Source organism: Diceros bicornis, chromosome 3 (genome assembly GCF_020826845.1).
Source record: "Diceros bicornis minor isolate mBicDic1 chromosome 3, mDicBic1.mat.cur, whole genome shotgun sequence".
Lineage (NCBI taxonomy): Eukaryota > Metazoa > Chordata > Mammalia > Perissodactyla > Rhinocerotidae > Diceros > Diceros bicornis.
In genome coordinates this window covers 103,304,120-103,329,442 of record NC_080742.1, presented here as the reverse complement: position 1 = coordinate 103,329,442, position 25,323 = coordinate 103,304,120, and the positions used below count along the sequence as shown (strand labels likewise).

Genomic DNA, 25,323 nt, shown 5'->3' with positions numbered 1-25,323 from the left:
GATGCTGACATGTACGTCTTTGTTTAAATACTCTGCGTTTCTTATGTAAAGAGGTAATACCGACCTTGGATAAGAGTTCAGTCCAACTATTTTTTTTTTTAATTTTTTGTTTATTACAGTAACATTGGTTTATAACATTGTAAAAATTTCAGGTGTACATCATTGTACTTCTATTTCTGCATAGATTACATCATGTTCACCACCAAAATACTAATTACAACCCATCACCACACACATGTACCGAATTATCCCTTTCACCCTCCTCCCTCCCCCCTTCCCCTCTGCTAAAAAATATGGAACGCTTCACGAATTTGCGTGTTATCCTTGTGCAGGGGCCATGCTAATCTTCTCTGTATCGTTCCAATTTTAGTATATGTGCTGCCGAAGCGAGCACCAGTCCAACTATTATCTACTAAGTGCTTAGCCATCTTGCAAATGCTTTGAGAGCACAGAGGTGACGTGTTGTTGACGCTGCCATTCAGAAGTGCCTACATTTGGCCGTCGGTGTCTATTTAGAGACACTGTACTGTGTCCAAGAATATGAAGGCAGGAGTCTGGCTACCTGGGTTCAGTTCCTGGGTCAGTCTCTTAGGAGCTGTGTGACCTTGGACAAATTACTCAGCTTCTCTGTGCATCTGTAAAATGTGGATACTAATGGAACCTACGTGGCATGTGGTAAGCGCTCTTTAAATTTTGCTTGTTTTTCCCCTGGTAATGAGGTTCGAGTCCCCCCACCTGAACCCCTGGGTGGGTCTCTTGGGTGACTAATAACATACATCCTACAGGTGGTTGGTTAGAGGATAGAGGCTTTGGTTCCAGAACAGAAGCTTCTGTCTAGGACAAGCTAATAAGTGTTTTCAGTATTAAATTGTGTCTTAAGCATCACTAGCACTAAATAAAATGGGTGATATCTGGCTTATTTTAACAGGGTTTTGCTCACCACCTAACTTATTTCTCTTTGCTAAAATATAGTTCAAATTTTGGCCAGTATTCAGATAAAATCAATGATATTACAAGTGGAATATTTTTAAAACCTAACAACTCATTAAGGGATCCATACTTGGGAGTAAAATAAATGAGTAAAAACTGATGAAGAATATAGCTGAGAAATCCAGCAAATGTAATTGTTATGCTTTCCATTTTTCAGGCATCTCAACTATATCAGGTGGTTGGTAATTCTCAGAAAGAATAAGTCAGTACCTTTAATCCAGAACTGTGCTTTGAAAAATGTCATATTCTAGTTCATTAAAAAAACGCTGGTACAATATTAGTATTTGTTCTTCTATCTTCTGTATTTTACTATATATTTTTAAAACCTCCAAATTGTTAAAGATAAAAAAGTAAGGAAGCATTCAGGGAGGCAAGCTGGCACAGGGTAGCTTGAACTAGAAAAGCTTCAGCTTCTGTTTACCGAGCTCCTCTGTGGAACCATCCACGTTCTTGATGTCAGCAGTTTCCCTCAGATTTGTGCAGGTGACATATTTAATTAGCCAACCTAATAACATTTTAGAACTATCGTAAATACGGACATGATCCTTTAAGGGAATCTCAAATGGTTTTGTGAGTGTCAAACACAATCTTCTATACATGGACATTGTTAGTCACCTGCTGGTGACACTTCATTTAAAAAGGATGTGTCTGCATTGGGTGTCATCCTGCCGCTGATTCAGTGTGTAACAATTGCTGGAAAAAGCCCAGAGCCCAGAGCTGGCGTACAGTTCTCTGCTCTGCCTTCATCTTGGGCCACCAAAATGCTGTCCGCTTCCCGCCTCCATCTGTCAGATGTGCTTATTTATCCGATGCCAGTTCCCTGGAGAGCTGTGAGAGAGAGTTGATTCTAACATCCATATTATAAAAATAACACGCTCCATTGTCCCAGTGATTACACCCAGGAAACAGAATTGTTTGCAGTCACTGAACATTTATTCCCCATAATAGCCCCATAAGCTAAGAGAGCAGTAAGTGACCGTGTTCTTATTTTAACACCACTTATTTCTTAGACCGGGTCCCAAAGTGCAGGGCCAACTTAGCTGCCGCACACGCCACCTAGTTCTGTGTGGGAGCCGCTGGGCGGTCACCGCGGCCCATCCTCGAGTGCTGATGTGACCCGGGGACCTAACAAAGCAGCTCTAGTCCCCACAAGCCCAGGAAAAACAGCGGTAACTGCTAACACGCCGTGCCCCGCACTTTGTAGGTTTCTGAATTAGTCCCACAGCCTCTCCACCAGGTGAGCGCTGCTGCTGTCCCAGTCTTGCCAGTGAGAGAAAGGGGCCCTGGGAGGGGCCGCCTATGAGCTGGGGAGTGCAGAGCCTGACTCATGACTGCCCGCATGCCGCCGCCTCACCTTGGGAGTTGCTGTGTTCTGACAAGTCCATTTCCAACCATCATTAAGTGGCAGATTCCAGCCTGGCTTATCTGGAAACCACACTCTCAGTTCCATCCATCATCCATTAGTACATCCATACTTGGAAGTGCAGTTTTAAAATGAGCAATGGGTGTTGAAGAACACAGCTAAGAAACTCAGCAAACGTGTTTAGATGGTCCCTAACTGGAATGCACATGTGCTCATCTCTGAGTGGTGGGGATGAGTCCCAAACCCTGCTCCCTGGAAAGACATGGGCGAGAGGGAGGGAGGAGGACGAAGAAAAGAAGGAAAAGCTGGTGTGGAGAGATGCACGCAGCCCACAGGAGCAGCAGCGGGACCGCAGCAGCGTGGGCGTGGGGACCTGTGTCCTGAGAGCGGCCAGGACACGGAGAGCGGGCGGGCACAGCTCCCACCTGGGGCGGGCGTGCCTCGGCTCCAGACTACTCCTGAGGCACCGAGAAAATTCACTTTATATTTAGGATCTTCATCCACTGAGGCTCTGCGGTGGGGTTAAATACAGAAAAGTAAACCTTTCTTAGTGAGGTACGCGTTCTGTGAAGTGGGTGACTCTTGTATGTTCGAATGACACAACGCCCGGGTCAGGACGCAGGACACTGTTAGCACCAGAAGCCGCCCTCATGGAGCTCTGTGTCCACGGCTGCCCACTTCCCAGGAAGGAACCATCATCCAGATTCTGTCACCATAGACGGCTTCGCCTCTGTCTCTGCATGCTCATTCAGCCTTAGGCGGGAAGATCATCAATGTTCTTGCATGTAGTTATCCTGTTCTCTTTTACTGCCATATGAATGTAGTACAATTGATTTATCCAGTCAACTGTTCACGTATACGGGTGACTCTCAGTTTGGAACTATAACAAGTAATGCTGCAGTGAATATTCTCATGGGTTATCTCTTGCACCTATGTGCACACTTCTTTAGATATATATGTGTGTGTGTGTTTACACATGTACACATTTATATTTATGTTTATTTCATGTTTATATTACATTCACTGGTCATAGGCTATGCGTAGGTTTAGTCTTTCTAGGTAATGCCAACTAATTTTCCAAAATATTTGTACCATTGCACATGCCCACCAGCAGTGAATGACATTGCTATTTGCTCTGCATTCTTGCTACCATTTGTTATTGTCAGTTTTTTAAATTTAGCCATCCAGTTGGTCTATAATAATATAGAATTGTGATTTTCGTTTGCATTTCCTTGCTGGATAATGAGGTCATATGTTTGGAAATTATTTTTTTGAAGTAACAGTTCAACTGTGTGCTCATTTTTCTGTTCTGTTGCCTCTCTTTTTTTTTTTTTTTTGGTGAGGAAGACTCGCTCTGAGCTAACATAACATCCGTTGCCAATCTTCCTGGTTTTTTTTTTTTTTTTTTTTGCTTGAGGAAGATTGGCCCTGAGGTAACATCTGTGCCCATCTTCCTCTATTTTGTATGTGGGTTGCCTCCACAGCATGGCTGAGGAGTGGTGTAGGTCCGCGCCTGGGATCCGAACCTGCAGACCTGGGCCGCCGAAGCAGAGCGCAAGGAAATTTAACCCCTTGGCCATGGGGCCAGACCCCTGTCTATTTTTCTTTAAAATGATTTTTAGGAGTCATATAGTGGAGTCTTTTGTCAGATATGGGTATTACCAGTTTTATCTCCAGTTCTGTGGTTTGACTTCATTCTCTTAATGAGTCTTTTCATCAAGAAAAGTTCTTAATTTTAATGACGTCTGTTTATCATTTGTTTTTTATGGTTAGTGCTTCCTGAGTCCTGCTTAAGAACTCTTTGGCGTATTCTTCTTTGTTATCGCCTAGAAATTTTATTACTTTAACTTTTCATGTTTAGGTTTATGATCCACCTGCAATTTAATTTTGTGTGTGGTGTGAGGTAGGGGTTAAGTTCATTGGTTTGTTTCAGTATGTGTATCCAGTTTACCCAGCGCCACTTACTGAGAAGACCGTCCTCCACCACGGCTTTGCAGAGGCATCTGTGTGACAGTGTCTCCTGGGACTGGACCCTCTGCTCGGTTCTCTTGGCCTCTTGGTCTATGACTGGGCATTTTCATGTTGTTGTAATTGCCATACCTTTATAATAAGTCTTGATTTCCAGCAGCCTATGTCTGTCAGCTCTTCTTCTTTGTTAGGAAGAGTTTGGCCATTTGTACTTACATGTGAATTTTTTAAAATCAGCTTATCTGTTGCCATTAAATAAAATTCTGCTGGGATTTCATTTTCAGTTGCACTGAATCGATATATCAGCTTGGATGGACTGGATATCTTTATGATTTTGAATCATCCAACCTGTGATCATAGTATATACTTGCATTTGTTTAGTCTTTTTTTCTTTTAATAATTATTTGTGGTTTTCTGAGTAAAAGTCTTGCACGTCTTTTGATAGTCATTCCTAGGTATTTGTTTATGCTATTGTATATATTTTGTAAAATTCCATTTCTACTTGTTTCTAGAAAGAGAAATTATTTCTGTGTTAATCTTGCTTCAGCAACCTTGCTAAATTTATTTATGAATTCTATAATTATTCTCTAAATTCATTTGGATTCTTCTATATGCAACTCATGTTTTTGTGAAGCACAGTGTTGAACAGAAATGGTGACTGGGGACACTTTTTCTCATTTCTGAGCTCAAGGTGAATGCTTTCAGTACTTCACTGTAAGTGTGATATTCGCTGTAGATATTTTGAAGATACCCGTTACCAGATTAAGAACATTCCTTTCAATTCCCAGTTTTCTGAGTTTTTAATCACGAATAGGTATTGAATTTTATCATGATTTTTCTGCATATATTGAAATGAGCAGATGGTTTTTACCATTTGTTCATTTAGTATAAAAAATTGCATACATCAGTTTTCTAATATTAAATCTACCTTTCATTCCTAAAATTAACCCTACTTGGTGGTGACATATTATTCTTTTACTATGTAGCTGAGTTTAATTTGCTAATATTTTGTTGAGGATTTTTGCATCTACATCCATGAATTTAATCTATAATTTTCCTTTCTTGTAAAATTAGGCTTTGATATGACAGTTATGCTGGCCCATATGTGAATAAGAAAATGTTCCCTCTTTTCTGTTCTTTGGAATAGTTTGGGTTAGATAAGGCGCTATTTCTTCCTTAATGTTCATACAATTCACCAGTGAAGTCATCTGGGCTGAGAGTTGTCATGGGGAAGATTTATTTTTAGGTTCAAGTTTTTAAAAACAGACGTGATGATACAGATTCTCTGTTTCTTTTTATGTTAATTATAAGTTGTGTTTTTCAAGGAGTCTGTCCATTTCATCTACATTTTCTATATTCTCTTATTATATTTTTAATGTAGGTAAGAGCTATACTGATATCTCCTGTTTCATTCCTGGTATTGGTAATTAGTTTTTCCTTCTTTTTATCTTGATAAATCTTACTGAATAAAGTTTTATCAATTTTATCAGTGTTTTCCTAGAACCAACTTTTGACTTTGTTAGTTTTCTCCCTTGTATGTTTTTTTATTAATTTACTGACTTACCCTCTAATCTTTATTATTTCTTTCTTGCTGCTTTCTCTGGTTTTAATTTGGAGTTCTTTTTCTAGCTTCTGAAGATAGATGTTTACAACATTCATGTTCAGTCTTTTTTTGTTTACAGTGCGTTTATTTATGTCTACAAATTTCCCTCTCAGTCCTGCTTTAGTTCCATCTTTCAAGTTTTAAGATGTGTGCGTGTTTCCCATTATCATTTAGTTCTGATTTTTCTAAGCTCTTCTTGTGATTCTTAACTCATCGGCTATAGAAGTCTGTAGCTTAATTTCCAATTAGTTAATTTCCTATTCAGCTCTTTGTCAATGATTTCTAGCTTAACACGTGGTGATCGGAGAGCATCCTACGTGAATTCAATCCTCTGAAATTTGTTGAGACTTGGTTTATGATCCAGAATGTGGTCTGTTTTGGTAAAATTTTCCTTTTCACTTGAAAACAATGTAAATTCTGCAGTTATTGTTTTTTATGCTATATGTCATTTGCATCGTTTGTCAATCATGTTATTTAAATATTCCAAATCTTTACTGATTGTTTTAACTATTTGTTCTATCAGTTACTGAGAGACATATATTAAAATCTCCAACTGTAGTTGTGGACTTGTCTATTTCTCCTTTTATTTCTTTCACTGTTTACTTTATATATTTTAAGCTTATGTTATTAGGGACATACCAGTTTAATGTTTCATCTTCCTATTAAAATGTCCATGTTTAGTAATGCCTCTTGTCTTAAAAATCTACTTTGATATTAATATAGTTATGGTAGCTTTCTTTTATTTGATATTTGCAAAGTATGTTGTTTTCTATGCTTTTGCTTTGAACTTCCATGTTTTATATTTAATTTGGGTGTCTTATAAGCTCCACTTAATTGGGATTTGCTTTTTATTTCCACTGTATTTTTATTTTTACACGCAGTATTTTTACACTCACATTTAGACTGCTGACTCACAGCTTGGAGTTTTATTCCGCCTTCTGTCTCTGCTTTCTATTGTCTCAGCTCTGCTTTATCGCTTCTGCACTCGTTTTGTGTTTATTTTTAATGGATCAAGTATTTTTATTATTCCCCTTTTCCCCTTCTAGATCGTTGGTGATACATTCTGTTGTTCTTCTCCTGGTTGTCACCCCAGATTTACAGCGTGCATGCTTGTGTTACAGAAGTTAACCTCCAGTGACTGTTTTTCCACTTCCAGTCAATGCAAGGACCTGACCGCATTTTAATTCCGTTTACCCCCTCATGCCTTTTTTGTTATTGTTATGTATTTTAATTCTACATATAAATAACACAAGACATAATTATTATTGTTGTTGTTTTAAAAGTCAGCATTTATTTAGAGTGACGGGTATATTTATCTTTCCTGGTGCTCATCATTCTGCCTGTGTTTTCGTGTTTCCACCTAGGATCATTTTCTTACTGCCTGAAGATCAGCCTTTGGTGTTTGTTTCAGCACAGGCCTACTGGCAGTGCGTTGTCCTGGTTTTTGATTGCCTGAAATCATCTTAATTTTGCCTTCATTGTTGAGGACATTTTTGGGAGTATTGAATTCTTTGTTGGCAGGTTTTTTCTTCCATCGCACTAAAGATGGGCATATTCACTTCCTTCAAGAAGTCAGCTGCCAGTCTCACCATTGTTCCATTGAAGGAATGCATCTTTTTCTCTGGGGGATTGGAAGATTTTGTTTTCCTTTCTCTTCAATTTTCTGCAATTACACTGTCATGGGAATTAATGTGGTTTTCTCTATTTCTTCTTCTTGGTGTTAATGGAGTTTCTTTAATCTGTTATTGCATTTTATCAGTTTCAAAAAATCCTTGGCCAGTATCTCCTCAAACATCTCTTTTACCTTAATTCTCTCTCCTGTGAAATTCCTTTTTCATAGATGGTCAAAGTTCTTACCATTTCCCATATATTTCCTACTATTTTTATATCTTTTCCACTATTTTCTCTCTACTTGAATCGAGACATATTCTACTGATCAGTTTTCCAATTCATAATACTCTCATTCACTATGTCTAATCTAATGTTAGACCCAGCTATTTAATTCTTAATTTCAGGATTCTAAGTTTTCAAATTTTCATTTGATTTTTATAATAAATTCCATTCTCTAATAAAATTCTCCATCTCTTCATCCATTTTCTTATTTTCTTGAACATATTAATCAGAGTAATTTTACAGTATATGTCTTAGAATGCCAGTATCTGGGATCTCTTTCTGTTGTTTTTTTTTTTTTTTTTTTTCTTTTTAGCTGCATTTGGTCATTTGGTCTTATTTCTGGCATACCTAGTAAGTTTTTACTGAAATTACAAATAATTAAATTGTAGAGGCTTTGGGTGATATCTTACTCCAGAAAGGATTTAATTTTTTCTAGCATGATGGGCAGAATACCCTGAGCCATCGGGGGTTGAATTGATTGGAGGCTGCGCTTCAGGCTTGGTGGAGGCTGGCTTGTTTCTGGTTCCTCATTATTCCTGGGTCATAGCTCTTTAGGGGTTTCGAATGAAAGCCTGGGACTCGCTGTACTCTTGCAGACCCTGAATTTCAATTTTTGTCACTCAATATGTGAGGTTGCTAAAATTTCTTCCAAGCATTTTACTTTCTTAGCCATTGCTTTTTGCTTCACTTCCAGCCTCTCACCCAGCACATGAACACCTTGGGAATGAAAAAAAAAGGAAAGCCTGAGTAGGTAATTCTTGCTGAATTTTAGACTCTTTTCCCTGTGTTTTCCTTTTCTCCAGAATCATTGCTCCTCACGTCTGTTACCTTGAAAGCCCTTAACTTCGTTTGTTTCCATTCCCTCCAGTGACACTGTTACAGGCTCTAGGCTTCTGCTTTCTAAATGGCCGCTATGCCCTGAGACACGAGTCAGCCAACAGCCCGAGGAGACAAGAGGAGGCGCGGTGGACGGAGGACGCATCTTCTTGCTTTTCCCTTCTCACCAGGGTCTTGGTCCTTCAAGTCTTAGCTGCTTTGGCTGCTCTCAAAGCCCTTAGACGACTTTTTACACTTCGTTGGCCCCTTAGTGGGAGGGATGTCAGATAGGCTTCTCCTCCGTAGCCACCAGTAGAAGTCCACTTTAGTGTATATTTTTTAATGCTTTTCAGAATTTTTAAACTTTATATAAACATAAAAAGTTAATGTTTGATGATCTCAGAAGTGCATTTATGTGGAACAGCTTGTTTCCTGATGACTCTAAACAACTAAAAGTCACATCAAATATCCAATTAAGTCTTCTCCAAAGCAGAATTTAAGTGTTAAAAGAGAATTAGAAACAAAATGTTCTGAGCATTTTTTAGAGAAGCAGGACGTCACATAAAGTAGGTTCACAGACAGGTCATTTGATGTGGGTCTTGCAGGAAATTTGTGGCAGAGACAGCTCGGTCTTCCCGTCCAGAGTGGGCCCGTGCCACTGCAGGCTCAGGGCCTAGCGCGGCTTTGCCTTATGTGTTTATCCTGAAATCCTGTTTCTGGGACTCCAGCCTAAGGAGATAGTCAGAAATTGGGGAAAAGACTCAGGAAAAAAATGTTTATCATAATGCAAAACTGAAAACATCCTTAATGTACAATCAGCAATAAATGACTAACTCCATAAAAAAGAAGAAAGCTTTAAGATTAAAGCCACATAGGCAGTTATTAAAGTGTCCACAAAATCCATGTTTATCTCTCCCCCCACCACCCCTCCTCCATCACCCTCTCCCCCTCCTTCCCCTCCCCCCTCCCCCACCCTCCCCCTTTCATCCCCCCTCCCCCCACCCTCTCCCTCCCATCCCCCCTCCCCCACCCCCTCCCATCCCCACCCTCCCACAGGAAGCTGCACTGCACCCGGAACTACATCCACCTGAACCTGTTCCTCTCCTTCATCCTGCGAGCCATCTCGGTGCTGGTCAAGGATGACGTCCTGTACTCCAGCTCTGGCACACTGCACTGCCCCGACCAGCCGTCCTCCTGGGTAAGGCTGACCCCGCGCAGGTCCTCTCACTGTGGGCAGTGTGGCCTGTGTGATCTGCAGCCCCCGCTGACCCCTCCTCCCCGCCCATCTCTCGTCTCTGTCTCTACTTCTCAGCGTGATGATGTCCCACAGCCAGTCCCAGTCCTGGTCACGGTGAGGGGTCAGGCCTGAGGAGCAGAGGGCCTGGCCAAGAGGCCCGGGCTCAGAGCAGGCCAGGTCGGCAGACGAGTGAGCAGAGTCCCAGGCATGGCCAGGGGCTGAGAGGTCAGGGGCTGGGAGGTCAGGGGCCCAGAGCGCTGCCCCAGTAAGAGCCAGACCTCCAAGAGGGCACTGCCAGGAGCCCACAGCCACGGCTCTGGGCTGGAAAATCCTAACATAGATGGACATGCACAAAGCGACTCTTTTCTCCCCAAATCTCCCAGATTCTGAGCAGTAGGAGCTTGCATCCGATTGCTGGGAGGAGCCACGTGTGCAGTGCGTGCATTCCCTGCAGCACCTGCCGGGAGGGAGCCGGTTACTTGGCTATGAACACACTTGGGCCCAGCTCTTTGATACGAGGATAAACCTTCTCAGTTACTAGTTTCTACAAGTGCAGTCTGGGCTGTTCCACATTACCCGTGCTGTCCCTCATCCCTGGCTGGTTTGTGGTGGATGTTAGTGTGTCTTGAATACCGAGTTCAACTTAGTACAACATTGGTTGAGCTCCTCCAACATGCAAGTCATTCTGCCGAGTTGTTCTCCACCACCACATCACGCCACAGTGTCCTCAGGGTCTTTGGCAGGCCTTTGGGTTCTGGTTCCTCACTCTTAATTTGATGGTAGCTTCTGAGGTTGGCTCCTCTCATCCGTAAGGAGCCAGGATGTTGGCTCTCCTCTCAGATTCCAAATGGATGGAGTCATCTGCTGGCACCATTGCTCTGGACTGAACAGATTTGAATTAATTTAGTTTTAAGATAGTAAAGCCCTTTGTAATACCACAGAACATCAGCTGTGTCATAGGCCTGCAGGTAAATATAATCCTGGGGATAATCAGCCCATGATGCATGTGGATTAAATTAATAACAGGAGCCTGCTGTGATGAAATTAACAACAAGATCCTTCACTTGGCAAATCCCCACCCCCAAGTGGACATTGGGGCCACTGGGGCAGGAGTCCTCCGTGCGCACAAGGGTGACCCCCCACGCCATGAACCGGGGGCATGCCGGGCCCTCCATCACTTCTCTGGGTCTCCAAGCTCTAAGCCCTCCTTCCTTAGCTCTTTATTAAAGGACCTAGTGACCCTGCTGGGCCCACAAACACCAGGCATTTGACCGGAGCAGTGCTCTCAACTCTCCTCACTGAGGGTCGAGGAGCAGTGGAAACCTGGGGCAGCAGGTGTAGTGACCCTGCCCTGCCATCACCCCAGCCCTACCCCACCGCCCTACACTGGGAATCACTGACTCCCCAACCATGTGTGAGTCTCTTCCAAGAGCCAGGCTGTTTGCGGGGACACTGTTGGTGAGTGCCTAGTGACCTAAGAGAGCAATTCGCCCGTTTTGCAAATGAGGACTCTGGGCTCAGGGGACCCAGCAACCTGCCAGTCTCACAGCTCACAGCGCGATGGGCTGATGGTGCTGCGTCACGGCTCAAACCGTGGACGCCCTGCAAAGAGGGCCAGTGTTGCATTTCCAGCAAGTTCTGAGGACTGCAGTTGGGGAAGGAGGGAGCAGACGCAGGAGCCCTCTGGTCCCCAGAGCTGTGAGAGTGGAGGGGAGGGTCCCAGATGCACCCCCTGGCACCAGATGTCACCGAGAGTCCTGTACCAACAGAGGAAAGAAGGACTCAGGACGGGAGAAAGATGGGGACAGAAAACAGGAGGGAGGAAAGGACGCATGAGGCGGGGGAGAGTGGGGGTGGGAGAGGAGAACAAGGTCTTCCCTTTACTGTCCCCTAGAGCATGCCGAGGTTTGTGTCAATTAGCCAGAAACAAACCTCAGCGAGAGGAACACGAGAGAACCTCCTTCCCTTCAGCTGCATCTCTTGGACGTTTTTGTTCCCGGTTTAGACAAACCCGCGTTATTCTCCCAAGCAGAACACCTGGGGCAGCTCCCCAAAGAGATACAGGGGTCTTTTCCTCAAGACCCTTGGAGGAGCCAAGAACGTGACAGAGTCTGTCTCCTTTCAAGAGAAGGGTTCCCCCTGCCACGCCTCTTCCCACGTGGCCTGGCCGGGCATTTCTCCTGGGCTCAGTATGTCTTCTCGTCTGAGGGTTCCCCGGGCTGCCCGAGGGGAGGGGGACACACAGGCAGTTTATTCTCACAGAGGCCAGAGCAGATGGCATGTAGGGTCTACGAGGATGCTCAAACCCCAGCCACGGGCTTTCCAAGGCACTCCCTGAGAGCCTGAGTCCCGCCTGCCAGGGGGGCTGGGGATGTACACGGCAGCCGTGAGCTCTGCGGTGAGGCCGAAACCTCTAAACAGGGATGTGCCCAGTCCAAAGCTAAACTCTGACCTGGCCACTGCCTGCTGCCCCAGGGGGCCGGGGTCAGGATGGGAGCCAGAGATACAGGCTGGAGGTCAGGCTGAGGGTCCACACATCCCAGAGGGTCCTGGGTGCGCTGAACTGCCGTATCAGCCCACAGCCCAGGTCAGAACGGCAGAGGGTCTGGAGGAAAGTGAGCAGAGCACAGTGAGGGAGAGCCCATCCACGTTCACACATGCACACACATGCAAAAACAGGTGTACGTGTGCAGACACACAGAGGCACCCGTGTACACACATGGATGCACAAGCACACACGTGCACACAGGTTCACGTGTGCATGGACATGCACAAACAGGTGTACATGTGCAGACACACACAGGCACCCACATACACACTCAGGGATGCACAAGCACACACACATGCACACACAGGTTCACACGTGCACACACAGGTTCACAAGTTCATGCACGTGCACAAACAGGCATACGTGTGCAGACACAGGCACCCGCGTACACACACAGGGACGCACAAGCACACACGTGCACACACGTACACGTGCACACACAAACACGCTTTCAGACTCTGTTCCGTCCCATGTTTGGATCCATCCCCGCAGGGACAGCTGGTTTGGGGCTTGGCGAGGTGCTGTGGGAGCCCCGTGTCCTCAAGTGCACTGCAGCTGTAGACACAGGACACACGTGCAACCACACAAGTGGGCATTGCCGTGGACATGCGACGGCCGTTCACTGCACTCAGCAAGGGCTCACTCACTGTCCCCAGCCCCATGGCTGTCTGCTTCATGGTATTTTCACACATTTAAATAAAACATCTTGTGTTTCTTGCTCTTAACCAGTGACTACAGATGCCGTAAGTCTTCCAGGGACTAGGGGAATGCCCTACACTCCTGCGGGGCCTGGGGTGGACAGGCATTTCCAGGGTGTTACTAAGTGTGCCTTTGACGACCCTGGAAGTGGGTGTGACTTTCCCGAGGAGCTGGGCCTCGAAGGAGCCAGATGTCTTGTGTGAGGTCGTAAAGCTGAACAGGAGACAGAGCCCCTGTCCCCCCGGCCCCCGGCCCCCGCGCACATGTGGCTTCCTCCCTCTTTCTGCTGTTTTGTTTGGTTTTTATCTCACTCCCGTGGAAAAGCATACTCTAGTCTAGAGAAAACGAACAACCAGATGACCACCTAGAAATCGGCCTTCAGCAGGAGCCCCCGCCGAAAGCAAGGCTCATTCCCCTCAGCGCCCAGCTCTGTGCGGTGGTAGGAGGCTCCCAGACCAGGGGACACATCTGGGTGGGGACCTGCTGCTAACAGCCCCCTGGCCTTGGCGGGTCTCCTCCCCGGCTGTCCGTGTGGTGTGCTGTCTGGGCAGCTGCAGGCCCCGGGGCCCCCGAGTGGCCCGCCCACCCTCTCACCCCTCCACTCTGAGGGACGCGGATTGAAACCACCGCTGAAAGACTAGGTCAGCAGAGAATGTCACTCCCCAGACCTCCTGTCCTCACGGAGTGTGTTGGTGTGAATGAGCAACAGAAAGAAATGCAGCGTTTTCACCGTTTTACCAAGAAAAAGGAATCGTCTTAGACACACTTTTTCTGCGTCTTTTCTCCTCATTCAGCAGGACATCATGGAAATCCTCCAGGTCAACGGTGTGTCAGTATTTCCTTTGAGGTGGCACAGTAGCGTGTGGTGTGACATGGTTTATTTAACGGTTCCACCAATAGCGGCACACCTAGGTTTTACCACCACAAACATCACTGCACATGCGTCTTCATAGTCTGTGTTCTCATTTCTGTCTGTGGAACTCAGGCGTGAAACTGTTGGATCAAAGCGCTTGTGTGTTTTACATTATAAGTATTGCTGGATTGCTTTCAGAAGGCCGAAACAACTGACACCTCTGTGTGCAGGATGTCCCTCCTGCTCCGTCAGGCAGGACGTGGATTTTCACAGCTTTGCCCGCCCAGTGGGCACAGAGTGCGTCCTCCTCCACACCCTACATGATTTCTGTGACTGTCCAGACAAGCGGTGATAAGTCGAAAGTCTAGTGAAGTTAGTTCTCCTGTTTCACAGTTGTGTCATTATCTGCATCTTTCCACTGACAGTGGCCCATGTCACAGTGTTCACTGGGTGGCTTCCACGAGCCAGACCCCACTCCCGGCACTGGGGATCTGCACTCACATCAATAAACAGTAACCAGTGTCTGTGCAGCACCTCGGGAAGATAAACTGAACCTCTCGTCTTAGGAAAGGGAACAAGAGCAGGGCCGGGGTAGGAGAGCGGAGAGGCGGAGAGGCAGGTTCTAGGTTATGTGGGCTGCCATGTTGAAGCTCCTCACAGCCCGGGGCCGGCTTAAAGGGCTGCCATGAGTTTGCCGTTAGCACGTCCACCCCAAATATGTATGTGTACATATATCCACCCCGTATATGTAAGTATATCTACACATGTATATTTGTGTATCCACCCCAAATGTAGATATAAGTATCCACACACATAAAAGTATGTCCACATATATCCACATGCTTATGTATATAGAAGTATGTCTATGTATATATCTGTATATGCACCCCACATATACAAGTGTATCCACATATGTGTAAGTATATCCACCCCACATATATCTATCCATATATATAAATATAGCCACATATATATAAAAGTATATCTATCCATATGTATGAGTATATAAGTATATCCACCTATATATTTTTTTTGAGGGAAGGCTGCAAAGATACGGAAGGAGAATAGAATGAAGTGCGTTCTTTTCCAGCACACTGTGTAAACTTAGTGATTAAAACCAGCAATTTCATGTTTGCTCATGAACTTGAAATACCTGGTACTTTTAGTTATATGAAAGTCTGAGAGATTAAAATACTATTATTTGTTTTATTAATACGTAATTTTTTTCCCTTTGAAACCCTTTTCAAAATTCCAGGGGGTATTGTTGATTTGCTAGGTTTCTCTTGTTTTCCCCTTTATTTTCTCATCTCTTGTTGAGAGAGGACAGCAAGGAAGAACAGAGAGAAGGAAAGGGGAGTGAGCGGGGACGAGGATGCAGGACGATGAGAAGAGGTGGAGAGGACCGGAGGGGAGGTCAGGCAAGCCTCCTGAAACCTCATGGTCCAGCACGTGACACTCGGGGACGGCTGGGTGCTTCTGCCTCGTCCCCCGTTTGTCTTCCAGCAAGTTCAGACTCGGGGTGTGGCGGAGGACAAGGGCCTCGCTCTGACGCAGCACAGGTCTGCAGCCAACACCTCGGTGTCAGGGTGTCCTAGGTTCTTACAGGAATATGAGTGTGTTGGGTGCTGCAGCAGCTCTGCCTGCCTGAACCATTTTCATCTTCAGGGGCCACGTTCTCTTGCTCTTCTCTGACGTTCCAGGTGGGCTGCAAGCTGAGCCTGGTGCTCTTCCAGTACTGCATCATGGCCAACTTCTACTGGCTCCTGGTGGAAGGGCTGTACCTCCACACCCTCCTGGTGGCCATATTCTCCCCCAGCCGACGCTTCGTGGCCTATCTCCTGATTGGATGGGGTAAGGACTCACCTCCCTGCCAACCTCCCGTGCGTGCCCGATGCCCTGTCTGCCACCCCACAAACCCCTCTGACCTATAAATGTAGGCTTTCTCAGCTCAGAAAAACGTTTTGCTGCTCCTGTTGGGTGCACTTCAGGTCAGATTAGGAAGAGCTTTGCCAGGACAACTGGAGGTTCCTACCGCCAACACTTGACTACTTCTGGGAACCAGGAGCCTAGTTTAAAACTGATCTAAACTCCCATTCCTTGAATATCCCCCAATGGTGGGAAAGTCAGAAAGAAAGGCCTAAGAGGAGAAGGAGCAGGAATCCTTCCCTCTTGAGGTCCTGATCACGCGCCAGTTAGCAGGAGCCTTGCAGGAGCCAGCGTTGGACAGGGGTGTCAAGCTGAGGGACGGCTGTTGCCACGTCAGTGAACACCCCCTCCTGACTTCAGCAACAGCACTCGCCACGCACAAGGACGAGCTTCAGGCCGTGAAGGTTTAGCTTTCAAACACAAATTTCAAACAAATATTTAATTACCTTCACTGCTTAATAAGGCCCGAGCATAAACCTGTATATTATGAAGAGTTTCCACCTAATCTTTTCATCAGAAAGCCCTCGTCCTTGACGACACTGGCTCATCAAGGCGCACACTGTGTCCCTGCAGGGCTGTACAGGTTAGTGTACTCAGGGCCATGGGTAACCAGGTGTCTCTCCGCAGGCATCCCCACAGTCTGCATCGGGGCATGGACTGCGGCCAGGCTCTCCCTGGAAGACACGGGGTGAGTGCTGTGTCCGTCCCTCTCCTCTCTATGGGCCAGAGCTCCTGCATCTGTGTCTTTGGGAAGCTTCCTGCCTGGTTAGAAGGCAGCATTTGCAGCCAAGTGAGAGTGACACAGACAGCACTTGACCACCCCATAGATGGGAAGCGTCAAACTCCCTTGGGGTTGGAGCATGTGGGAAGACCCGAGTGAGAGACGGGAACTGAACCAGGTCTTGTGGTGGGCTGAGACGGGGATAAACCAGGCAGAAACGGGAGTAGCTTCTTAGGACGAGGAGAAGTGTCACAAAAGGGAACCAAGCAGGGGCTTGTGTTGTCTGCTGAGCCGAGTGTGGAGAGGGGACCCGGTGGAGATCAGGTTGAAGAGGCTGCAGGACAGCCCTCTGAGGGAGTGTTCTCTCCCGCGAACTCATCCTGAGCAGAGAGAGCAGCGTGAGCAGCCCTGGGAGCCCCTCTGCTCTGTGTGGACCATGAGCCAGACCATGGCCACAGACCTGGGCACCAGAGTTCCCAGCACGAGTGCTGCGCCTCACACAGGGTTCTCGGGGCCTGCAGGTTACACACGACTAGTCACACACCACCCGAAACTCGGTGGCTTAAATCATCCCTTGGTTGGGTGTGCTTCTGTGCGCTGACTCACGTGGTGGTTCTTCTGGCCTCAGCCCGGCTGGCTCACACCCCCAGGCACCTGTGGGGTGGCCGGGGGCTGAGACAGCATCGGCCAGAAGGCTCCTCAGGGCCCTGCGGGTTCCAAAGGCTCCACATCCTGTTGCAGAAACTTCAAGGATCCAAGGACAGGGTAGGGAGCTGTAGAGCCCCCCTTGGGGTGTGGGGGCCGAGGGAGTGACGGCGGTATTGTACAGCATCCTGTCCCAGCTGCCTGCTGGGGTCCGCCCTTACACTGAAAATCAGAGATGAAAACAGCACTAGACAAACATTCCTAGCTGCACCTGCCTCAGTTATTCTGAAGACATTTTAATCCTTTATTCAAGATACAAATACAAGCCATTTGGGAGGTGAGGGGAAACTAATTTTCCAGAGAAAACTTCCCTTTTTTGATGTTGGCTGGAACAAGTGTGAGCTGCACCAACTCCCAAGTTATGGGGTTTTCGTGAGATTTGATCTGCCCCTTCTCCCAGCTTCTGGGGTGATGCCTTCATTTCACCTCCATCCGCAGACTATCATGTCGAGAAGATAAAATGAAACAGAATCACTCGATAGAGACGGGCTCATCAAGATTTCTAAGTGCAGAGCGATGGTGCCGTTGAGTGGAGCAACGCGCTCAGGAGGGACCCTGGAACAAGCCGAGTGAAATGGCTTGGGGGTGGGAGGGAGAGGGGCCGGCGTTGTGCGAGCCGGTTCGGGCGAGTCCACAGGCAGCACGCTCATCCTCGTGCCCCTGGTTTGTAGATGGACCGGGAGTGACCTGATTTCTGATTTTCCCTCTCTTCTCCATAGTTGCTGGGACACCAACGACCACAGTGTTCCCTGGTGGGTCATCCGAACACCAATCCTAATTTCTATCATAGTGAGTAATCTCTGTGAAACTGGAGTTCCCCGGGGGTTGCACACTTGGGCGGAGAGCGAGCCCCTTGTCCGGGGTTAAATATAGGTGGCCACATCCTGCTCAGTCCTCCTTCGCAGACAAGAACCTCGCACCCTCCACCATGGACTCAGCCGGCCTTCTGGGTGAAGTCTCAGTGAAGAGGGCAGCATGTTCTCTGCAGAGGAATCAGTCGGGCTGACCAAGCGATGTCAGGGCTGGGCCGGATTTCACCTCTCAAAATCAATTTACTCACGCTGCCGCAGCCGGGGTCATAAAACACATGAAGCAGCCAAGGGACGATGCCCGGCTCTGATGTGGGGGCAGACCCAGGCCGGGCAGGGCTCGCGAACTTCTCTAACTGCAGTGCCTGGAGCCCTGTCCTGGCGACAAGCCGACCAGGCTGGGCGGAGCCGCAGATACCTGGCCACACCCGCCTCCCTTGCAGGGAAGTCACGCACAAACGTGTTGTCTCTCTGTGCAGGTCAATTTTGTCCTTTTCGTGAGTATTATACGAATTCTCCTGCAGAAGTTGACAACCCCAGATGTCGGCGGCAATGACCAGTCACAGTATAAGTGAGTATGAGTTTAGATCCCGTGCTGAGCAGCCTCAGACCTCACACGGCCTGGAGCCGAGAGTGAGGGGGCGAGGGCACGGTGGAGAGCGAGGGTCTGGTGCCCGGCACGTGGCCGAGTGTTCCTCCTGTCCTCGCAGGAGTGTGCTCCTGGCTGATTGCAGGGACCTGCGTGTGTCGGGTGAGAGCTGGAGAGTCTTGTCCAAGGGAGGGCACTGGCGGCGACTGTCCCCGCGAGACCCTCCTTCCTCGAGGCTGGATTTCCTGCAGTGAGCATGCGCCGGAGTGTTCTGTCCACTTTCCTATCTTGTAATCTTACTTTTTCTCCTTGACCACACATTATTTGTATTTTATGTTTAATTCTTTCTTCCCCATCAGACTACATGGTGCATGCCGGCACCTAATGCCGGGCCTCGTACTTAATAGTAGTTCATGTTTATTGACTGAAGGATTACATGACGATGGTTGTCCTCCTCCCCATTCAGTGGGAAAGAGAACGCAGCTTCAGTAAGTCACCCATAGTCATCCAGCTAAGTAATGAGGCCCTGAGAACTCTCTAAAGGAACTTAAAGAGTCTATACGAATGTATAAAGAACAAATAAAGTCCACAACTTGAGTATAAAATAAACACTAGTTTAGTGTGGAGTGGCTGGTCCAGCCGGTGGGAGCCTTGGGCTCAGACAGACAGGGTTGGAATCACAGCCGCAGAGAGCTGTATGACCCTGGGCAGGTCACCTGACGGGTTGGGGGTGTGGGGGGAACCCACTCAGGGTGTGCTTCCCTTCCCTCCTTTAGACAGCAGGGGGACCTGGGGAGATGGACAGGCAGCATCCCTCGTGGTCAGGAGCCTGATGCTGGGTGTACATGCCAGCTGGAGGCCTGGGGGAGGTGACCACATGCTCTGTGCCCCAGTGTCCTTACCTGTAAAGTGGAAATAATAATACTTTCTGTAAGGTTATGAGGATTCTTTGAGTTAATATTTGAAAAACATTCAGCACCTGGCACCAGTAAGTATTGTGTGAGTTTGGTGAACAGATATGTCTAATTGTGGCCTGGAGTGTATAAAGTCCAAGGAATTGGTTTCTCTGCCCGGCGCACATTAGAGGAGGCTGCACACAAGGCCAGACCTAGAGGTGGGATTCCACTCAGACCACAAAGGATAGAGCCGTCTGGGCCGCACCATCTGAGCAGGTTTTTACTGCTCAGGTGAGGAGCGGGGCCGGCTCCTGGGACCCACCCGCGCCTGAGGCTCAGGGGCGGGACGTTCTCGGTAGCCTTTCAGACTGAACTTTAGATTTTCTGCAGGTCTGTTTAGCTTCTATGCTGACCTTTTCCCTGGATTCTTTGGGAGTGTTCGCTAGGGAGATCTTAGAGACAGACGCTTCTATTTTGGAAACAAAATTAAGTGGGGTAATAGAATCTGCTCTTTTTCCAGGACAACAAGAAGGCAGAGCGTCTGACGCTCCCTGCGGTTATATCTTGACGTCTTTTCTGTGAACTGTCTCATGACAGTGGCAGCAAATCTCCCTGGACAGGGTCCCAGGGTCTAGCCTCACCGAAACCCTTTCCTGGAGACGAGCACAATAGCAGCCTCCAGATGTATTAATAATGGGAGTCCGGGCAGGTTCTCACTCCAACATTTAACTAAAGGGCACAGGTCCCTGCAGGATCCCAGCTTTTACTCACAGGCTCATTGTGAACCGAGATGTTAAATGGGACAGGTGCACCACAGCCCCAAGTTCCGTGTGCCCGTCTGCAAGCGGCAGTGCGGTGTCGGTGACGGCCTTCCCCACAGACCGGGCTCAGGCGCTGCTCACATCTGCTGCAGAGTGAGCTCAGCTTCTGGGGTTTGTGCTGTGCAGATCACCGGGAAACAGGGGAAACTCTGCTTGGTTGTAAACCCCACAGGATGTGGTGTTCTCTTGTGAGGGAAATTGGGAGAAATGAACACTCTTCTAGAATTTCTACATTTCTGTGTTCGAGGCTCTGACTGCTAGGTTTGAGGCCGGTGCTTCAAAAACATGTAAAGAAATTGAAGACTTCTTACTAAGTGTTAGGTGGGGTCAACTGACAAGAGAAGGTGGGAGAGGAGCAAAGTGGGGCCTCGTCCCTCAGCTCCCTCCATGCAGAGTTTCCAGGACAAGGCTGCGGTTGGAGAGACCGCTGGATGTTCCTTGTCGTGCACACACGTCACCGGGGGCCTGACTGTGCCTGGGGGTGCCAAGATCCTGCACCCTGACGAGCCCCCAGCAACCGCAGGGCTCCTGATCCACAGACCATGCTGGAGTTGCAAGGGTTGGATATGGCCACACTGGAATCACTTGGGAAGATGGTACACCTCCTGATGCCGGGTCCCACCTGCAGCGACCTGATTCAGTGGGATGAAGAGAAAGTCTGCACTTGAGGAGTTGTAAAAGCTCCGCAGGTGATTCTGACGTGCAGCAATGAGAGTTCTCAAAGTGGGGTTCCCAGACAGCAGCCACCACATCTCTGGGAACCTGGTAGAAATGCAGATTCTCAGGCCAACCCCAGACTTGCAGAGCTGGGAGCTGAGGGTGAGGCCAGCAGTCTGCGTTTTAACATGACCTCTACGCAGTTCTGGCGCAGCTGAGGCTGGAGAAGCGCTGACTTAGAGAACCATGACGTGCCTTTGCTCGGAGGGGAGGGGACTCAGGATAACTCATGCAGCCTTGGGGAGGGTAGAATTGAATTCAGGTCCTTCATTTGCCACATAAATGCAACGAGCAGAAAATCTGCTTTTTAGTGAGGGAGGGTGATGACTCTTTGATGGACAAATTACATCATTCCCTGATTCCACAGAATCTGTGGGATGTAGAGCACGGATCATCGGCCGGGACCTATCAACAGCCGGCTGCAGGGACTCTGTCGTGCTGGTGTCGGGGGCCTCACCCCTGCTGAGCCTGCTCCTGTCATCTCAAGTAGAATTTGCCTCTGTCCTTCAGACACCGGTGCCGGTCCTGACTGTCCGCCAGGGACAGGGGCCGTAGGACCCCTCAGACCACTGTCATGATTGGCCAACTCCTCAAGACAGAGCTATGCCGCTTCATGAGGAAAAGTGGTTTTCATCACTACGTTTGCACATTCTGCCCATAACGGGGTGGGGTGTATTACTTAAACTTAGGAGAAACAAGGCTCAGCCCGGTGAGGCCCTGGGCCCGCGTGCGAGACCGGCAGTCGCTGGTGCCTGACGGCATGGGCGTGCGGGCGCACTCAGTCTCCTCTCTCCGGTGCAGGCGGCTGACCAAGTCCACCCTGCTGCTCATCCCGCTGTTCGGAGTCCACTACATGGTGTTCGCCGTCTTTCCCATTGGCATCTCCTCCAAATACCAGATACTGTTCGAACTGTGCCTCGGATCGTTCCAGGTGCGTGCAGGAGGGCTGGGCCCGCCCCCCGGGCTGGCGGCGGCCTCTGACGGCCTTTCTCACCCGCAGGGCCTGGTGGTGGCAGTCCTCTACTGCTTTCTCAACAGTGAAGTAAGTGCTTCGTCAGCCTCAGAGCCACGTGCAGATGTTGCGTGTGTGGGGGTTTCCTAAAGCACTCCCCAACCTGGAGCGAGAGCCTGGGTCTCCTGTCGGTCAGCCCCGCTGTCCCGTGTCCGCAGCTCTCTTGGCCCAGCAGCCAGGGCCATGCTCACTCCTCCCGCACCATCTTGGCCCAGCCTCCTGCCGACCCGCCAGCGCCGTGCACGGGCCTCCTCTCCACACCCAGCAGCGGGATTGCCCAGTCTGTGCGGGTCCCACTCAGGAAAGCTCCCCATCGGGTAGTGAGAGGGACCCCACCACTCTGCATGGGCCTTGTCTCGCTCCTTGACCCTTGTGTGTCCCAGACACGACACAGGGGCCGTGCAGACCAAGAGGGGGAGGAGGGAAGGGGGAGACGCACCTGCTCCTGAAGCTGCTGCCAGAGGCTCCTCAGGAAGTACGGGCATGAGTCCCTCATGCACCGTGCCCTCTGCCCGTCGCTCATTTCCTGTACGCCATCACTTCATCCCGTGTGGTTGCCTTTCCAGCTGTGCATGGCCGACGCCTCTCTGTTCCTTTCATGCACCTCTTCACGCTCTCCAGGTTCCTCTCCCCTCCGCCAGCGTGAATGCTTTTCCCCAGTCGGCTTCCTTCCGCCTCTGTTAGCAGTTCCCCCACAACAGCAGCTGTAGGAGTAACAGGAAACTTCAAGCTCGGGAACATCATCATCACCCCCGCTGTTTAATTATCTCTTCTGCCTGAGCTTGCTGCTGTCCCCGGCGGCACCTCTGCCTTCAGGGGTTCCTCAGACAGGAGACCCCTCAGCGCCTGACCGGGGAGGCCTGAGACCGTTCTGGGCACAGGGAGGTGGCTGTGAGGTGGTGGGGGACACAAACCTGGCGCTCTCCCACCACTACCTGACGCCCTGACTGCAGGCTCCCAGCTGGCCCGGCTCTTCCCTCTCCCAGGCCCTCCCTGCTGTCTCTGGCTTTCTCTCTGCTCCGTTGGGATATCCCCCTGCACGTCTTCCATTAGCTGAGCCATCTCTTCCTTGCTCTGTTCTCCATCCTCATGTTTGTGCGAGCGACCCCTCCACCTGCCTCTCCTCACTCTTTCCAACCTTTCCTGAAACACCCTCGTGGGAGGGAGAGAGTGGAACCAAGACTGTCCATGCAAAGGGCTGCCAGCTCCTGTGGAAGCTCTTTTCTGAAAACACAAGTTAACCTCTCGGGTTTGGGTAGATCAGCCTCTGTCTCATGGAGTGGAGATCTCAGAGCCTCGGGCTCCGCAGTCTGAGCACTTTTCTCTCGGCCTCCAGTCCCTCCTCCCTCTTTCCCAAGCCCATCTGATCCGATGTAGAGGGATGGCCACAGCCTGACACCCAGGAAAGGGTGGAGGGAAGTGGTCACTCCCGGGGTGTTTTCTCTAGAAGGCACCTGAGCTCCTGTCCCAGGCTGACCCGTTCACTGACCACACCACCCGTGTTGCCCCCTACCAGGTGCAGAGCGAGCTGAGAAGAAAATGGAGAAGCCTGTGCCCCAGCCAGCCCTCCGGCCGGGACTACAGGCTCCACAGCTCCTCCCTCTCGAGGAATGGCTCGGAGAGCGCCCTGCAGTTCCACCGAGGTTCCTGTGCCCCATCTGCCCTGCAGACGGAGACCTCGGTCATCTAGTGTGCAGACCGACCCCCCCAGAGCCCGCGGGGTGCGGGGCGAGGTGCCCTGGTCGGTGAATCGGCAGCAACTCAATCAGCTGGTCTTTGCTTATCCCGTCCGTGGAACTGGGGTCACACCGTAACTGACTGGAATTTAATCTAATTATTGTTACACTCCAGCATTTAGGTAATTTTGTTTATAATGCTGTTTGGCCGTGTAGGTGGACCCATTTTCGAAGAGAATGGGGAGACCGAAGTGGTCCCTGAAACTAGCTGCAGTGGCCCAGATTGTGGGTCCAGCGGCTGCAGAAGGAAAACAAGGGCGTTTCCCAGTCTCAGGGCCTGTCCTCGGCAGGGCGCTGGGCCCTGCCCCGCATGACCCGCAGCACTGGCCTCCCTGCCCGGGGCCCACAGGTAGCCCTCCGTCTGCAGGACGTGTAGAAGCCAGATTAGGACCTCCATGAAACCACTCCTGGAAGCCAAGGTGGATCCCCCTCCCGGGTGCCTCACCAGTCCCCACATGCCCGGGTCCTGTCCACACCACCGTCCAGGGCTCTCTTCTCCCTGCTTCTGCACCACCCTGGCTGGCCCAGCCCAGGGACAGTGCGGAGAGGAGCGTCGGGTAGTGACTGCGGGTGGTGGCATGTCAGCCTCTGCACTTCGTGGGGGCCCCTCCACCGCTCGACGGACACCTCCAGGGCCACTTCAGGCCCCTTCACCCCGCGGGGGCGAGAGGGGCGCTCAGCAAGGGCCACTGGGTGACCTGTGGCCACGCTTCAGGCTCCTGGGCGTCAGGGTGACACCAGGCATTTTATCTGATGGGAGTGGAAACCTATTCTCTTTTTCATGAAAATAATCTTAAAGGCATTTCTATTTAAGTGGAGAATTATTTTAACAAAGTATCAAAGTGAGTTGAGCACTCCTGTCCAATGTTGGCAAACTGCAGTCCTGGCTTCTAGTTCCTTTGATGTTTGCGGACCTGAGGAGTGGTCTGAGAGGGGGCGGCTGAGAGGCTGTTGGGGGGGCGGTCGGAAGGAGAGCAAACCCACACCGGTCCAGGGCGCTCCGTGCAGCCCAGACCCCGTGCAGATTCCTCACCCCGTTTATGATACTGGGCCCCTTAGAGATGAGGCCGTGAAGTCTTCTTTCTGAGGCATCATCTACCCTGGTCGCAGTGTCAATGATTGAGATGGCCCTCGGAGGGGAGCAGGGCCTGGCAGGCAGGGAGGGGCTGAGGGAGGGGCTGGACCGTCCAGTGGAAAGCTGCAAGGCTCACCCTTTGGCGTGTGAACCCATGTTCCTGGTGAGAGAAACCCAGACAAAAACAGCGTTGTCGGGATAGCAGAGCAGGATATCCAGAGACCACCTAGAGCCCCTGGTAGCCAGGTCCCGACTCAGAGGATCTGCTGTAACCAGATCCGCACGACTAACTGGAGAGCAGAGGCGCGTTCATCTGGGGCCATCAACGTGACAGGACGCTAACAGG

The 25,323-nt window shown here is 49.4% G+C and overlaps 1 protein-coding gene and 1 non-coding gene across 2 annotated transcripts in view; one reads left to right on the top strand and one right to left on the bottom strand.

The window, feature by feature from the left end:
* VIPR2 (vasoactive intestinal peptide receptor 2) overlaps nucleotides 1-24,835 on the top strand; it is a 75,953-nt gene extending 51,118 nt beyond the window's left edge. The window contains exons 6-13 of the mRNA XM_058534337.1: nucleotides 9,690-9,831; nucleotides 15,671-15,821; nucleotides 16,524-16,584; nucleotides 18,042-18,111; nucleotides 18,611-18,702; nucleotides 21,956-22,085; nucleotides 22,155-22,196; nucleotides 23,683-24,835. Coding sequence (XP_058390320.1) covers nucleotides 9,690-9,831; nucleotides 15,671-15,821; nucleotides 16,524-16,584; nucleotides 18,042-18,111; nucleotides 18,611-18,702; nucleotides 21,956-22,085; nucleotides 22,155-22,196; nucleotides 23,683-23,856 — 862 coding nt within the window. The 3' untranslated portion in view covers nucleotides 23,857-24,835. The remainder of the gene's footprint in view (nucleotides 1-9,689; nucleotides 9,832-15,670; nucleotides 15,822-16,523; nucleotides 16,585-18,041; nucleotides 18,112-18,610; nucleotides 18,703-21,955; nucleotides 22,086-22,154; nucleotides 22,197-23,682) is intronic.
* LOC131400628 (U6 spliceosomal RNA) lies at nucleotides 288-394 on the bottom strand. Its single transcript, XR_009217387.1, has one exon. It is a non-coding gene; the product is annotated as a U6 spliceosomal RNA (small nuclear RNA).
* Nucleotides 24,836-25,323: the final 488 nt, after the last annotated feature.